General features: G+C 64.5%; 2 protein-coding genes across 2 annotated transcripts; one reads left to right on the top strand and one right to left on the bottom strand.

The window, feature by feature from the left end:
* Positions 1 to 657: 657 nt before the first annotated feature.
* On the bottom strand, positions 658 to 9,708 carry TMEM8B (transmembrane protein 8B). Its single transcript, XM_054186991.1, has 13 exons — positions 9,537 to 9,708; positions 6,488 to 6,677; positions 5,785 to 5,992; positions 5,497 to 5,630; positions 5,102 to 5,361; positions 4,487 to 4,842; positions 3,960 to 4,056; positions 3,635 to 3,758; positions 2,120 to 2,262; positions 1,769 to 1,947; positions 1,532 to 1,678; positions 1,341 to 1,457; positions 658 to 1,111 (listed from the first exon to the last, which is right to left on the bottom strand). Exons 1-13 carry the CDS (start codon positions 9,706 to 9,708, stop codon positions 776 to 778), a joined length of 2,463 nt encoding a protein of 820 aa, XP_054042966.1. The 3' UTR covers positions 658 to 775.
* An 872-nt stretch (positions 9,709 to 10,580) lies between these two features.
* On the top strand, positions 10,581 to 15,292 carry TAF1C (TATA-box binding protein associated factor, RNA polymerase I subunit C). Its single transcript, XM_054186446.1, is given in 15 exon segments — positions 10,581 to 10,856; positions 10,952 to 11,045; positions 11,271 to 11,377; positions 11,470 to 11,565; positions 11,656 to 11,726; positions 11,809 to 12,056; positions 12,132 to 12,242; positions 12,369 to 12,492; positions 12,608 to 12,679; positions 12,793 to 12,928; positions 13,023 to 13,151; positions 13,312 to 13,486; positions 13,622 to 13,759; positions 14,042 to 14,699; positions 14,701 to 15,292. Coding segments are annotated over 15 exon segments (2,853 nt in total). The 5' UTR covers positions 10,581 to 10,724; the 3' UTR covers positions 15,263 to 15,292.
* The last annotated feature ends 88 nt before the right edge of the window (positions 15,293 to 15,380 follow it).

Here is a 15,380-nt window from a genome sequence, read left to right as displayed (position 1 = left end):
GGCTGGTGGCACCAACAGGGATACAGGGTCACCTCTCCACTGTTCCTGGGTGGGTACACTCATGTGTGGGGCCCCACAGGGGGGCTGCTTCGGGCAGCAGGGTGACACCAACAGGGCTGTGGGCTCTGGGGGATGTGGCCCTTGCAGGCTGTGCGCTCTCAGCCCCGTGCAGTAGCACAGCAGGCAGCACTGGCACCACTCCCCAGTGGCAGCTACCCCCAGGGCCATGGGCTCCCCATGGTCCTGCCGGCACGGGGAGGACCCCAGCTGCCCTGACACAGCACAGCTGTTCGTGGCTCAGGCATTACAGCCATCCTGTGAGAGCACGGTTCTATGGCAAAGTCATCCCAGCCCTGCAGCCTGCCCTGCAGCAACCCGAAAGACTGCATCCCCTGGCCCCCCACCTCTTGCTGGCTACCTTGCTCTATGCCAGAGCTGAGTCAGCCCCAGAGCAGCCCAACACAGAGTAGCAGCACTTGCTACAGACCCCTGAGCAGGAGCCAGAAACCATTGCTATTCCTCCCTCCTCACCCAGCCACGTCCCCATGGCACCTCCGTGGCCCTGCAAAGAGGGGAGCATTGCCCCCGCTCAGCCTGAAGTCCCCCCAGCTCTGTGCCAGATTGAGCTGCAGCAACTCCCGGAGACAAGTTCAACAAGGCTGTAATTGTAAGAACAGGGTGGCACGGGCGGCTGTGCACCCTCCCGAAGGAGTCCTGGCGCTCCCGGGGACAGGAGCTGCTGTCCGTGCCGCAGGAGTCCGGGCTGCCATCGGCATCAGCTGGTACAAATGCTGTTGATGGAGGCTACGGCCGGGTCGACGAGTCCCAGCTCCTCCTGTTCGTTGACGCAGAGCTGGTACCCACAGCCCTTGCGCCGGGGCAGCGGCCCCAGGCGCCCGCTGGGCTTGGCACGGGGTGGCAACAAGAAGCCGACACTGCCAGCGATGAGCAGGTGCCAGATGCTGTGGATGTAGAAGTAGTTCTCCTCTGTCTCCACAAAGGCGTAGAGCAGCACGGCAGCCGCCGCAATCAGCGCTCCTGGGCACAGGTAGAAAGCCCAGCGCTTCCAGGTCGGTGGGTAGCAGTGGCGGCGCCGGATGGTGCGAGCCGTCTGTGGTGGGGAAAGCGGAGGCTGGAAGAGGCAGCCACGGCTGGAGGGGTGGGCACAACCCCTATGCTGTGGTGACGCATCCCCCAGGAGCCAGGTAGCGGGGTTCATGGGGAAGGGTCAAGGCAGCAGAGGGGAGATGCTGGCAGGGGAACGGGGCTGGACAGCTGGGCAGGATGCTTGAGCCAAGCTGGGTTGGGGACATAAGAGGACAGGGACGGCATCTCCTTACCCAGGCGATGGCCATGATCCCTAAGGCGAAGAGGCTGGGCCCCAGCAGGTTCCAGAGCCCGTGGCGGTCCATCTGCAGAGCCATGGAAAGCAGCATGGCCCCCAGCAGGTACAGCACCTGTGGGGCAACAGGGCACTGGTCAGGATGGGTCCCCTCCATGCCCGACCCATGCACCCTTTTGCCACACTTGCCTGCTTGACCACAGGCTGGAGCCGGGCCATGGCGATGACAGTCACCCAAACGGACATGAGGGAGCCCAGAAAGTCGCAGAACTGCAGCACGTCATACTCCATAATGCAGAACACCACAATGCCCGGCTGGTCACAGGCGTGGTAAAACTGGGGTGGGGGAAAAATGGGGTGAGAGCTGCCTCGCATGGCCCCAGCCCCTCGCCTGCCCTCCCTTGCTGCCCTTAACCCCATGCTCACGGTGGAGAAGAACATGGTGAAGATGTAGACGGCAGCTTCCAGGAGGTAGTGGCTGCGGACAGCGATGGCCACAGGAGGCACGAACATGACGTTGCTGAGGCACAGCAGCAGCGTGGAGAGGAGCTGGAAGCCATAGGAGAAAGCCTCGGCATTGTCTGTGCATCCCCAGCCGTTCCAGCCTGTGGCCAAGGAGAGCTGCCGTCACCCCTTCAGCACCCAACAGGGGTGAGGGAGGGATTGGGGAAGCCCCTTTCCAGCGCCCTGCAAAGAGCTGGGGGGACTAATGGGGTACAACCCCCCCGGGGGTCCCTGGGTGCAGCAGGCACCGTGGGTGCCCGGGGCAGCTCTCACCAGCTTTGCACTCGCAGGCGGCGTACAGGTAGTTGTTGGTGCGCAGCAGCTTGCACTGGCCGTAGATGCCGCAGTCGTTGATGCAGGGCGAGAGGTAGGCGCGCAGGTACACCTCGGCTGTCACATTGGTGCAGGGCTCGAACCTGTGGCGCAGGAGAAGGTGTTAAGCCCTCTCCCTGCACCCCTCGAGCAGCTCCTGCCTCCAGCAGAGGCACCCCTCGCACCCAGACTTGGCAGGAGATGGGAGACCCTGGGATGGGGTGAGCGCGGAAATGAGCTGCTTTGGTGCTACGTATGGCAGCTCAGAGCTGGTCCTCAAGGATCTGTGTGCTGCAATTGTCTGTGCCAGGCTGGGCGAGCAGGGGGAATGCGGCCGCGCTTAGACCTGCTTTGCCTTTAGGGGGCTATTTCGTCTGGATTTTGCTGTGCAAACACCATGCCCTGCAATGCCTGCGTGTGACCGTGTTGGGGAATGGACCGGCTGCAACTGGCGATTCGGCGTGAACTAGGAATGCAGCGTAGGAGTGAGAGCAGGCACAGCATCCCCGCTGCCCACGCACACAGCGCTAGGCACGCCCAGCACCTCGGCAGCCTCGGGCACACAGGAGCACAGACAGGCACACGTCTAGACGGCACACAGTGAGCGGTGCCTGTGCACACACAGGCACCCCAGCATCCACAAACATACAGAGGAGATGTCTGCAACGTGTGCCTGCTGTCCCTGTGTGTGCTCATGCAGCCAAACACGCATATGTGTAAAAAACACAGCCCTGTCCGCTTGCACAAACGCAAATGCGCGCACGCAGAGCAGTCTGCATGCGTGCACCCAAACACTCATGCAGTGCTGCCTGCACGCATGCACCAAACGTGCCTGCAGCACCATCCGCATGCATGCACCGAACACCCAGTGCTGCCGGCGTGCCTGCACCGAACACGCACGCAGCACCGTCTGTGCAGCACAGAGCCCCACACGGACTCTCGCACGTACAGTCACACGCACACAGCAGCCCCTCTCCTCTGCAGGGCTCTCAGGCAGACGCACGGGCCAGGAGCAGAGCCGCAGACACAGGACCGGTCCCTGGAGATGCTGAGCAGAGCAGGGGCACAGCAGCCTAACCAGAGCTGCCCCCTCATACACACAGCCGAGCCCTGCCCTCGCAGTGACAGCCCAGTCTCTTCCCCAGCACGGGTACAGATGGGGACTGCCGCAGAGATGGGCAGGCACCAACAGATGCACGGCATTTGCAAGCTGACAGGCGCTTCCTAACCGAGAGACAGAGGGAAGAGCCGCGGGGACCCACAGATGGCCAGGCAGGCGCAAGCTCAACCCATCCGTGCCCACGCAGGCACTCACACGGTGACACACAGCCCACAGAAGCCACGTGCACACGCTGGAGCAGTGACACGCAGTGCAGGGGCCCGGCACACCCACGGACCCACAGCGCACGTGGATGCAGGCCGTGGTGGGGACATCCCCTCTGGGCGGGCAGGGAGGGGACACGCTGGGGCTCTTACCCATGCTCGGTGGCACAGAGCGAGCGCAGGCTCAGGTACCAGCTGCCTGTCTGGGGGTAGGGGATCCGCAGGCGGCTGAGGCTGGCGGTGGCGTTGACAGAGAGCAGGAAGCCTGCCAGGGACTCTGCGGGCCAGGAGAGGTCTGGGTGAGCAGGGCAGGGGGCAGCCCCTTACCCTGGGCACAGCTGGGACAGGGACAGAGCACCCTGTGCCAGGCTCCGAGGCCAGATGCCCCCACCGTCTCTGCCGTGTCCCACCCAGACTCTCGCCTGGTGGGTGTGACCCCCAGAGCCACGGCAGGATGGACACACAGAGGGCAGCCTACCTGTCTCACATGTGACCGATGCGTTGTCACCAGAAGTCAGTGGGACTTCATGGTTCAGACAGCCGAATACTGTCACGTTCTCACCACACAGGGAGCTCTGATGGCAGAGGAGATGACCCTAAGGCAGTGCCGGGGATGTCCCCTGCTCTGACAGCACCCAGATCATGGCAGGGCCCTAACCCACTGCCCATCACCCAAGAACATCCCAAATCCAGACCAACACCCTGCTCTTAGAGCACCCTAATCTGTGTTCCATCACCCAAGAACACCCTAAATCCAGATGATCACCCTGCCCTTAGAGCACCCTAATCTGTGCTCCATCACTCAAGAACACCCCAAATCCAGGTCATCATCCTGCCCTTGGAGAACCCTAATTTGAGCTCCATCACCCAAGAGCTCCCAAACCATGACCCAAGAGCCCACCAAAGCCTGCCCTTCACCCTGCTGCAGCCCCAACACCACCCATCTCCCAGCCCATTCTCCCCAGGCTGCTCTGCCCCATCTGGCACACAGCATGGCCACCTCACCACATTGAGCCGCAGCTCCAGGTTGAGCACCCCACCACTGTCCAGCACCGGTAGGAGGTTGATGACAAAGACAGCTGGGCGGTCGGGTGGCACTGACACATTGGGCCCGAAGAAGATGTAGAAATGGACGGAGAAGGTGTCCAGCTCATTGCGCAGCGTGGGGCGGACTGGCCAGCACCGCTCGCTGGCGGGTGAGGCGGTGGGGATGGGGACCGGGTGCTTCGTGCCGTTGGGGCTGGCAGGCGGAGGGCTGTCCCCCAGTGCCAGCCCGCCCGCTGAGCCGAAGGAGTGGGGCATGTTCATGGAGGCACTGGAGGGCAGGAAAGGTGGCCGGGCCAGGCTGGGTCGGGAGCAGTCTGGGGGGCAGAGTCATCAGCCCAGGCAACGCACAACCCCTCCAGCCCTGTCTTAGCTCCCACTTCCCTTTCTTGCCCACTGTTTACCTCCATCTGCAACCCATCCCCAACACCTCCCAGTGTCCTCTTTCCAGCAGAGCTGGGTATAACCCTGTGCCCAGCTGGAGACAGATCCTGTGGGCATCCTTTACCCCCCCACCAGTCACCCAAGCAGAGTCAAGACCATGCCCCCAACCCATACCTCCCCATGCACCCTCACCTGTGAGCTGCACGGTGACCTGGAAGGAGACAGAGCCCGGCACCCCGGGGTGTTTCTCCACCAGCACGTAGTACCAGTGCTGCCAGAAGGGCAGGTCCAGAGCCAGCTGGCAGGGAGCATGCTCCCGGCAGTCCAGCGCTGTGGAGTTGTGCAAGGGGGGAGCCTTGGCCCGCACACGCAGCCAGAGCGGGCAGCCCTCAGCCCCGTGGCACCGCAGCACCTCCACCAGCACACGCGACGTGTAGCTGGGCACAAACACCCTGTGGGACAGCAGTGTCAGGTCCTGCCCCTCACCATGAACCAAAAGGGCTGAGGAGGCAAGCCAGAGGGATGGGGCACAACTAAGGTCCCCACCCTGGGGATGGCCACTCCTTAGGAGACCCTCTCGCACTTACTTGTAGAGGCTGGAGCGGTTGTGGGGGGCCATGCTCTGCTCAGTGACATAACCGGGGTACAGCACAGCGATGTTCACCAGGCGCTGCACGATGAGCTGTGGCTGGAAGAGATACTGGCACTCCTCGTAGAGCCCCTGCACCAGCAGGACAGTCAGCACAGGGTGGGAGGCACGGGGCACTCCTCCCATTTGGGACACCTGCCCCAGGTGCTGCCAGCCCAAGACAGTCAGGCTCAAGCAGAGCCCTGCAGTGAGCCCTGCCACCCCACGTTCCCCCCAAGCCCTTCACCTTGACGGAGATCTTGCCCTCATCTTTGGGCAGGTGGGCAGCCAGGAACCAGTCCCCAGGCAGCGGGCTGGTGACGTTGAAGACCCCTGTGGTGCGGTTGGGCAGGGTCCAGGTGAGGGTCAATGCGAAGGAGCCAGGGACAGCCGTGTCCCTGGGGAAGTGCGTGTGCAGCGGGTTAATGACGGAGGGAGCCCCTGAACGGAAATATCTGCAGGAGACACAGCAGTTAGCAGGGTGCAGGCTGGGCATCGTGGCAGGGCCAGCCTGCCCTACATGTGGGGGTCTGTTCTCCATGCTTTTAGGAAGCTCAATGACGTCATGGGAAGCCACCTGTAAGTGGTGACTTTGCTGGAGGCTGTGAGCTTCCCTGGGTAGGTGTTCAAAAGAGTGGAGCCTGCAACGGCCCTGGGAAGATGAATTGTGGGGAGTGAGCAGGCATGTGTGTTTGTGCATGCAAGTGCACATATGCACGCATGTGCATGCATCTATGCACACGTGTGTGCCTGCATAGGGGTGCCTGTGTGCATGTACATGCATGAGTGCTCCTCTGTATGTGTTCATGCATGCACATACATGCACATGTGCACGTGCAAGCAAGAAGTAGACAAGAGCAAACTGTCTCCAGGGCAGGTCCAGGGAGGGGGCAGCAGGGGCAGGCAGAGGCAGGCAGGAAGGAAACAGATAGGGCAGGCTGCTTACTCACACGGTGATGCTACGGTCTGGGCATTGGTCCCCAAATGTGCCACCCTGCTCCTTGAAGGTGATGAGGTTCCAGACGGCGATGACTGTGTCCTCGGGGATGTGGAAGTGGAAGAGCTCAATGCTGGCAAAGGAGCGGAATGGGCTGAGCTTGCGTGGTGTGCGGGTGAAGTAGTCGGTCACAAAGAGCCCATCTGCAGAGGAGAACCAAGGGACTCTCAGTGGGGTGAGGGATTGAGCGGGTGGGGGGTGGTGCAGCATCCCTCACAGACCAGGCCCACCCACCCAGACTCTGAATATGCCCCAAAACCGGCAGCCTGGAGGCAGGAGGTGTTGGGACTGGGCCGTTTCAGTGAGTCCCCGGGGCTGATGTCAGCTGTGCCCAGCTGTATCTCCCAGCCCTGGCACAGCCCGCATCATGCCTGGTTCAGCATTACCTTGAGCCCAAGCTGTGGGCACTCATCCTCTGGAGCCTGAGGAGCCCCTCAGCCCTGCCGGCTCAGGCTCTGACCAACTGCAGACCACCTCTTTCAATTCATTGTCCTTCTCAGTGAGGACCTGCTATCTGCATTTTAGCTGTAATAAAGGGCCATTCCTCACAGCTCCAGCCCTGCCCCAACAGGTCGTCTCCCACAGGGACACAGATTTCCCTCTTCTCTGCCTGCTGAGAAGGCTCAGCGCAGAGTTTATTACAAACCAGAGTCCCACCCTAGAGCCACAAGAAGAAGGAGTGAGCAGTACACTTCCTGCACAGCCTCCCAACTCTACCATGGTTTGCGGAGGAGGAATGGTGCACATATGTGTGCACATATGCACACGTGGGTGCTGTCTGCATGCACGGCCAAGTGGAGGCATGCACACCCACACGCATGGGCGTGTGTGGCTCTGCACAGCTCCATGTCTGCAAGACACTTCCTGCAAGCCCATGGCACTCACTGGGGTCACATCTCCCTGACCAACTGTCTGACAGTTTGTTTTCCAGGGATTTCCAGGAGCCCTGGCAGCAGCGGGGCAGCCACTTTCTTGGCATATTAGAGACAAGAGAGACCTGGTCTCCAGATAGCAGTAACTTCACCCCACCATTGCCACACTTCCCCAGTACCAGCCTGGGAGACCCATCCATTACTCCTCAGAGATGCACCAAGGAAGAGATGCGCCTCCACACAAGCTGCCAGCAAGGGGGATGCCAGCAAAGGACAGGCTGGAGTAGGGCTGTGCGCAGGAGGACTCATCCAGTGAGGAGTGGGATAGCTGAGAAGAAGGGCTGCTTTACACAGCATGCGTCTGGCAGGGAGTGCGCGCATGTGCTTGTGTGCACGTGTGTTTTTGCTGCGTGTGTGCAGCCCCAGCTGGCTGTACACTGACATGCATCTGCTCCCTTGCCTGGAACAAAGGCAGCTCCCCCTCCCCTTCACTGACAGCCGACACAAGCCAGACATGAAATACCTGTCTCAATGCAAGAGCACCGGAGCCCAGTTTCCCCATAATGAACCACCAAGCAACTCCACAGCTCCCCTCCCCATGTGGAGACAGTGACCTGGCAGGGGACCCTAGGGAGGAGGGGGTGTGGAATGCAACTCTATGAGGTGGCATGGCAGGAAGCACTCGGAGCTTCCCGGTCCCAGTGCGGTTTCCTCTGTGACCAGGGCAAGGTGTGGGGAGCCAGCTGCAGGAAGAGGGTCAAGCTGAAACCCCTGTGGCAACGTGGCCATAGCACGGGGGGAGGTCGCTGGAGGACAGAGCATGATTTACTATCCTGGAGAGCAGGGGGAAGGAGGAAAGAAAGTGCCCCTCTGTCCCAAGCCAGCGGTCGGAGCCCAGGACCCGAAACCACCCGGGACCAGGGACCCGGGTGGCGGCCGGTGGTCAGCACCGCGGAGAGCTCCCGTGATCGGTGGTCAGCACCTCGGACAGCTCCCGCGGCCGCCCCACCGCCGCCCTACGGCGGCCCCGGGAGTCCCCGGCCAGCCGCCCCCCGCTCCCCAGGGGACGCCCCCTCCAAGCCCCCGGGGACCCCCTGCATCCCCGCCAAGCTCCCGTGCCCCACAGCACGCCCATCGCCTGGCAGAGTCCTGCCGGTGTCTCTCCACCTGGCACAACCCCCTCTCCACTGGCCGTCCACCCCTGCTGCCCCAATGCAGGCCCACAGCCCTCTGCCCCGGGGGCCCTCTGCATCTGCAGTCCCCCCGAACCCACTGCCCATGCACCTGCCCCTCTTGGGCTTTCCACTTCACCTGCCCCGTCTGTGTCCTCCTGGCATGCACACTGCTGTGCCCCACTGCATGGGTACCCCATGCCTCACAGCGTGCTTATCATCACGGCCCCATAGCACACACAGCCTTGCGCCCCATCGCATGGACATCTGGTACACCCTGTACATGCATTCCCCATGCCCTGTTACGCAAATTGCACATGCATCTCTGGGTCCCATCGCACCCACCTTGTGCCCCATTGCACCTCCTGCCCCATCGCACGTACCTCCCTCACCCAAGTGGTGACACCACTGTGCCCCAAAACCCCACTGCATACGCACCCCATCCCTTGTTGCACAGACTCACCGTGTCCAAATGCATGCACATCCTGCATCCCACAGCAGGCAGACGCTGCGCCCTACTGCACACACACCACCAACCCCCGTGCCCCACTCTCACCCTGCCCCATTGCGTGCACCCCCCACATCCCGTTGCTCGTGTACTTCATACCCCTTGCAAGTGCATCCTCCTGCCCCACATCGCAAGCACCCTGTGCCCCACTGCGTGCACACACACACCCCCACACACGCCCCACAGCATGCAGGCCTCCTACCCGTTGCAGACACACACCCCACCACAAACACACCCCATGCCCCACTGCATGGGGGGTGCAACCCCCTCCTCGTTGCACACGCACCCCTTAACGTGCACAGCTGTGCCCCAGGGCACCCGCACCCCACGCGTGAGCACTCCTGCGCCTCATCCCCCTACCCGTCCCGGTGCGCGGTCACGCGTGTGCCCCACACCCGGTGTCCCCCCCCACCGCCGCCCGGTCCCAGTCCCCGTCCCTGCGGCACTCACCGGCGGGCGGCGGCAGGAGGAGGAGGAGCGGCAGGAGCAGCAGCGGGAGGCGGAGGCGGGGGGCGAGCGGCCGCCGCTGCCCGCCGCCCCCGCCGCCCCGCTGCCCCATGCCGCCGCGCCGGCTGCCGTGGGGCGCCCGCCGCCGCCAGCCCCGCCGCGCGCCCGCGACCATGACGTCACCCGCCCCGCCCCCGGGGCCGCCCCCCCGTCGACATTGGCCCCCATGCGCGTCACTCGCCGTAGGTGGCGACCCGCCTCCCCCCCCCCCCGCTTCCCTGAGAGAGCCGGTCCCCCCGGCGTGGCCACGCCGCTGCTCGGGGCACCGGGGGACAGGGACACGGGTGGGGAGAGGGACACGGGGCTGGGGACAGGGTCACGAGCGGGGACAGGAACACGGGGCTGGGGACAGGGACACAGATTGTGGACGGGGACATGAGGCTGAGGGTCAGGGATAGGGTTTGGGGGACAGGGGCCTGGCTGGCGACAGAGATTTGGGGCTGAGGACAAGGATTTAGGACAGGGACAGGGACATGGGGCTGGAGAACCAGGACACGGCCTGGTGGTGTGCACTGGGGCTGGGGACAGGGACAGGGGGCTGGGGAACAGGGACATGGGTCTCGGGACAAGGGTACAGTCTGGGGACAGAGATGTGAGGTTGGGCGATAGCGACATGGTCTGTGGGACAGGGGCCTGACTGGTGACAGAGATTTGGGGATGGGGACAAGGATATAGGCTGGGGACAGGAACAATGACGGGGCACGGGGACGTAGGTCTGGGGACGGGGACATGGTCTACAGCAAGGATACAGGGTTGGGGTACAGAGACATGGGTCTGGGGACAGGGACATGGGGCTGGGGTACAGGGACACGGGCTGGGGACAGGGACAGGGGCTGGGGATAGGGACAAGGGCTGGGAACCTACGGGGGCGGGGGAAGCTGGAACAGCGTTTTCTCCCTCCGGCCGCCAGGGGGAGGTAGGGCCCCGCGTCTCCCTGCCGCCGGCGCCGCTCTCGTCCCCGCTCTGTTCCCGGGCGCTGATTGGTGCGCAGCGCCGAAAGCGAGGCGTCCTGGTGACGCCACTTCCAGTGGCAGTGCCGGTCCTGCGCGGGAACTTGCCGGCGACCGCTCCGGGACCCACGGGAGCGCCGGGACCCAGGCCCGCTCTCTGGTACCGGTGCGCCTCAGGGCCATGGAGTTCCCGGCCGCTCTCTTCCCATCCTACTTCGGCGCCGGCCCGCCCCAGGAGGAGGGGGGCCCCGCTCCGGTCGCCGGCTGGGGCGAGCACGGGCAGGTGCTGGAGGCCGGGCTCGGCCGCCGCCAGGTGAGGCCGGGGCGGAGCATGGGGGGGTCGGGGCGGACTGGGGGAGGCCGGGGCAGGCAGGGACCGCTCTCGCCTCCCACCCCCTCTCCCCGCAGGCCGAGACAACGTTCGTGCCCCGCCGCGGCGGGATGGGCGAGAGCTGGGAACCCGCCGACGCTGCCGCCGTGCCCCTCCTGCCTCCCAACGCCAGTGAGTGCCGCAGGGGCGGGAGGGGGGTATGCTGTCCTGGGGAGAGGCGGGGGGACATCTCATTCCATCTGCCCGCCAAGCTGCCCTGAGGCGCGGGATCCCCACCGGCTTTACTGTGCTGGCATGGGGAGCTTTAGCAGCTCTCCCCGGAGTGAGCGGGGACAGTGCTGCAGCGGGGTCCCAGTACTTGTACAGTACCGGCCAGTCCCTGCCCTCTCCCCGCAGGCTGCTGGGTCCCCTCAGTTGCACCTCAGGACATCCTCTACCGCGGCGTCCTGCGCAGGAAGCTCCAGGCAGGCAAGTACGGACCTGCTCTGGACTTCACCAAGCAGGTAGGGCCTGGGGCGCCATGTCCCACTGAGGACCTGGGGGGACAGCACGGGATCCCTGCACATCCCAGCCCCTCCCTGTCCTTCCTGCACAGCTGAGCCACTTCTTTGTGGATCACCCTGAAGATGTATTTGGCTCCCTGGGGCAGCTGCTGCACCAGAACTTCTACTTGGGCAACTCCAAGCTGAGGGTTAGTGTCCGTCCAGCAGTGACAATGCCATCCCCGACTCCTCCCCTTGCAGCTGCGATCCCCAGCCTCTGCCCCCTCTCCTCCCTGCAGAGACAGGCCCGGGACTGCACCATCCGGATGACGGCCCTGAGGGAGGTAATCGACCGTCTGGAGGCCAGGCGGTAAGCATCCCTATGTCCTATAGAGAGGGCTGGGGGACCTCCTGCTCTCTCCCCCCACCTGACACCAGCTGTTGTCCCACAGCAGCTGCCCCCGGCAGCACCTCGTCCCCCGCCTGCGCTGGTTCTCCCACCTCTCCCGTGACTGGCTCTTCGAGGTGCCACTGGGGCTGCTGGCAGACTGCGTACATGAGGACCTGCTGCTGCAATGGGCCAGCCTTCTCTTCGATGACAGCCCCACAGGGGGGGCACTGGCCTGGCTGCCCCCCAAAGACGTGGGGGCACGCACAGGCCGCCTAGTGTACCCTGGAGGGCAGGCCATGAACCACCTCTGTATCCTTCCCTGTGGGGTGTCCTTGGGGAGGGAAGGGAGGGGTCATGTTGCACTGCCCTTAGCTGACACCCCAGATTTCCAGGATGTGGTGCTGGAGGAGCTGCCCTGTGCCCAGGGCTCCCCGGCGCAGTTTGAGCTCAACGGACGCATCCGGCAAGTGGCGGCTGCCCGGGTGGATGGAGAAGGTGAGCCAGCCCTGGGATCCATACCCTGGGATCTGTACCTCAGACTGGGCAGGGCACGGGGTGGAGCGGTGGCAGGGAGTCCCTGGGACACTGCTGTCTCATATGTTGCCTCCTGTCCCCTGCCAGATTTTGTCGGTGTCCGCTCGGACTATCACTGCGGCGTTTGGAGTGTGTCAGGCAGGACAGGGGCAACCCCCACCCCACTGCAGGTCATCCGCACCAGTGTGCCTGCCTCCTGCCTCACCGTCAGGTAGGCACTGGGGGAATGGAGCTTTGTGAGGAGGGGGCTCTGCTGCCTCTGCAGCCCTTCCTGTTGTGGTGGTTGCTCCCACCCCCACGGTGATGCCATCCCCCCCATCCTGCAGCCCTCACCTCCCCGGGGAGCTGGCCGTCTGCACCCAGAGTGGAGCCGTCTACCTCTGGAACGTTGAGACGGGGTGAGATGGGGCACTCAGGGCTGGGAGGGGGCTTATGCAGACCCCAAGATCTTGGGGGAGGGGAGAGCCAAGCAAGAGGAACAGCTTTGCCCTGCACTGCTTTCTCCACACAGGCTGCAGCGGCTCCGCCATGATCCCCAGACCATGTTTTTTCGGGACGATTCACCCTGGCGCTGGAGTGACTTCACCGCCCACCCGCGGGTGCTGAGCTGTGCCGACCGCACCGGCCTGCAGTGCCTGGACACTCGGGTGAGCCTGAGAGCGTGGGCACGGGGCTGGTGGCAAGCTGGGGAGAGGGTTCCCCAGGCCAGGGTGCTGACAGCACCCCACTCTGCTGCTGCAGGCCCCCGAGAGATGCCACTTCGACTTGTTCAAGGTGGGTGAGGAAGCCGGCTGCCAGCAGGGCGAGCGGGTGGTGCTACCCATGTACATGGGCAGGGCTTACTCCTCCCAGCACCTTGTCACCACCCAGGTGAGTCCCACCACACCCGGTGGGCACAGCCAGGGGCTGGACGGGAACACCCCCGATCAGCCCTGGATCCCAGCACCCATGGGCAGGGGTATCACCTATCTGAGGGGGGCTGCCACAGCATGTTGGGGTGAGCCCCGCTGAGCCGTGCCTCCCATCCCAGTTTTCTGTGTACGTGCTGGACGAGCGGTTGCCGCTGGTGCCTGTGCTGAAGTGGGCACACATGATGAAAGCCCCCCCTCTTTTTGCCCACCTGACACCAGGGGGCCCCGGGAGGAGCCATAAGGTGCTGCTCGGCACATCCCGCACCCAGGAGCTGCTGCTGTTGCAGTACCGAGGTGAGAAACGGGGCTCCGGGGTTTCTGTGGGGCTGGGTCTCCCCTGTGCACGTGTCGCAGCCTCCTTGCCACTGGGACCAGCTGCAGCCCCGCCATCAGTGCTCGGCAGATAATTTTTGGTGTGTCCTTCTGCAGGGGGCAGCCGGTCAGCCTGCCAGCTTGCAGGGCCTCCGCAGAAGCTGCACAGCATTGCCAGCTGCCTGCAGCACCTGCCCGCACAGCTCCCGCACCGACACTGCCTGCTCCAGCAGCGCCTCGGCGCCCCAGCTGCCGGTGGGTGTCCTGCGTCGCCCAGGGGTGCAGGTCCCTGGGAGGGGAGGGATATGGGCTGGAAGGTGAGGTGGTGGGTACAGCCCGCGCCGTGTCCTGGGGTGGTGGGTGAAAAAGCAAAAGCAAAGCCTTGAACAACCCCATGCAAGAGATTAATGATCTAAAATAGGATGTGGGGGGCAGGAGCCAGCAGTGAGTGTGCCTGTGGTGGTGGGAGGGGTGTGGAGGCAGGCCCCACTGCTGCCATGGTGGCACCGCTGGGAATGTCGCCCTCTGTCCCTGCAGGACTGGCTGCTGCGCTGCAGGAGGACGGGTTGCGGGAGTCCCTGCTGGTTTTCCAGCTCTCCGAGGCTGGGGACGTCTTCTGCCAGAGGCTGACCCATGAAGCAGCAGCACAGCCCCCTGCGCCCACCCCAGGAGACGAGGCTGCGGGAGCCCCTGGCTCTTCCCCTCTCTTCGACGATCCAGCCAGCAGCCCACGAGGCTTGGGCCCCGAGGAGGAAGAAGAAGAAGAACAGGAGGAAGAAGAGGAGGAAGAGCAAACCTTCTACTTGTCCAACCTGGAGGTGATTATCAACGAGGAGGAAGAGGAGGAGGAGGAGGATGCGGGCACACCAGCAGCCCCGCAGGAAGCCGAGTGTCCCCCGGAGCCCTGTGCCAGCTCCCAGCCCTCCCCGGCCCCGCAGGAAGCCGAGCGTCCCGAGGAGCCCTGTGCGAGCCCCCAGCCCTCCCCGGCTGCAGCCCTGCGGTACCGTCGCTGGATGAAGGCTCTTTCCAAGGGCTGCGGGGACCCCCCCCAGCGCACCCGGCCCCGCACCTTTGGCCAGAAGCGCCTCTTCACCCGCAAAGAGCTGGAGGAGCCGTCAGCTCCCAGCACCCTGCATGGGCAGGCGCGACAGCGGCTGCGCCAGGCCATGCAGGATGGGGGCCGCATCCAGCGCTGGGACCCCCCCACCCCCTGCCCTCCCGCAGCCTCTGGAGCCGGCAGTGGGGGATACAGATCCCTTGAGCACCCGTCTGACGGCATCCTGGGGCTGGGACTGGGAGCGGTGGTGGGAAGAGAGGACGAGCTTCAACATGGCGCAGCGGCAGCAGGCACTGCGGGAGCGGCGGCGGCGGCAGAAGCGAGCCCGTGGCCGGCACAGCCTCTCGGCCAGCTTCACCTCCTCCATCACCTACCAGTCCGAGCTCTCCGAGCTGAGTGACGCCGCCCCGCCGCCGCTCTCCCCCGGCCCCCCCAGGGAGGTCTCCCCACCCGCCGGCAGCCCCCCGCCATCCCCGGCTCCCGAGGAAGCCCTGCTCTCCTCCCAGAGCCTGCGCAGCTGCGGCATCCCCAAGGAGCGGCGGAAAACGCTGCGGGACTACCTGGCAGTGTGGGCCGATGGCCCCCCTGAGGCCCTGGAGCCCTCGGGTAGCCAAGCCAGCCAGCTCTGCATCCCCTCCTCGCAGAGCCAGCTCTCCTCCGCCTCCCAGCCCCGCCGCAAGCGCCCGCGCATGGGCTTCTGAGCCACCAATAAACCCCCACCCGTGACCAGACTCTGCCCTTTGTTTGGGGGGGGTGGTGGGGTAGGACCACGCGTGGGCTCGGCGCCCACTCGTGGGGTGGGGTGTGGGGGGGTCCGTA

This window comes from Rissa tridactyla, chromosome Z (assembly GCF_028500815.1).
Source record: "Rissa tridactyla isolate bRisTri1 chromosome Z, bRisTri1.patW.cur.20221130, whole genome shotgun sequence".
Classification (NCBI taxonomy): domain Eukaryota; kingdom Metazoa; phylum Chordata; class Aves; order Charadriiformes; family Laridae; genus Rissa; species Rissa tridactyla.
Note: the sequence above shows the minus strand (reverse complement) of the source record. Positions and strands in the feature narration are given on the sequence as shown.

Bases quoted from the DNA above. Each gene is read 5' to 3' on its own strand.
- TMEM8B (XM_054186991.1), bottom strand. From the start codon at position 9,708: ATGGTCGCGGGCGCGCGGCGGGGCTGGCGGCGGCGGGCGCCCCACGGC. The intron at 4,843-5,101 runs GTGAGGGTGCAT...TCTGCCCCCCAG, and splicing joins GGTCACCGTGCAGCTCACAG to ACTGCTCCCGACCCAGCCTG. The intron at 2,263-3,634 runs GTAAGAGCCCCA...CCTGCGCCACAG, and splicing joins CTCTGTGCCACCGAGCATGG to GTTCGAGCCCTGCACCAATG.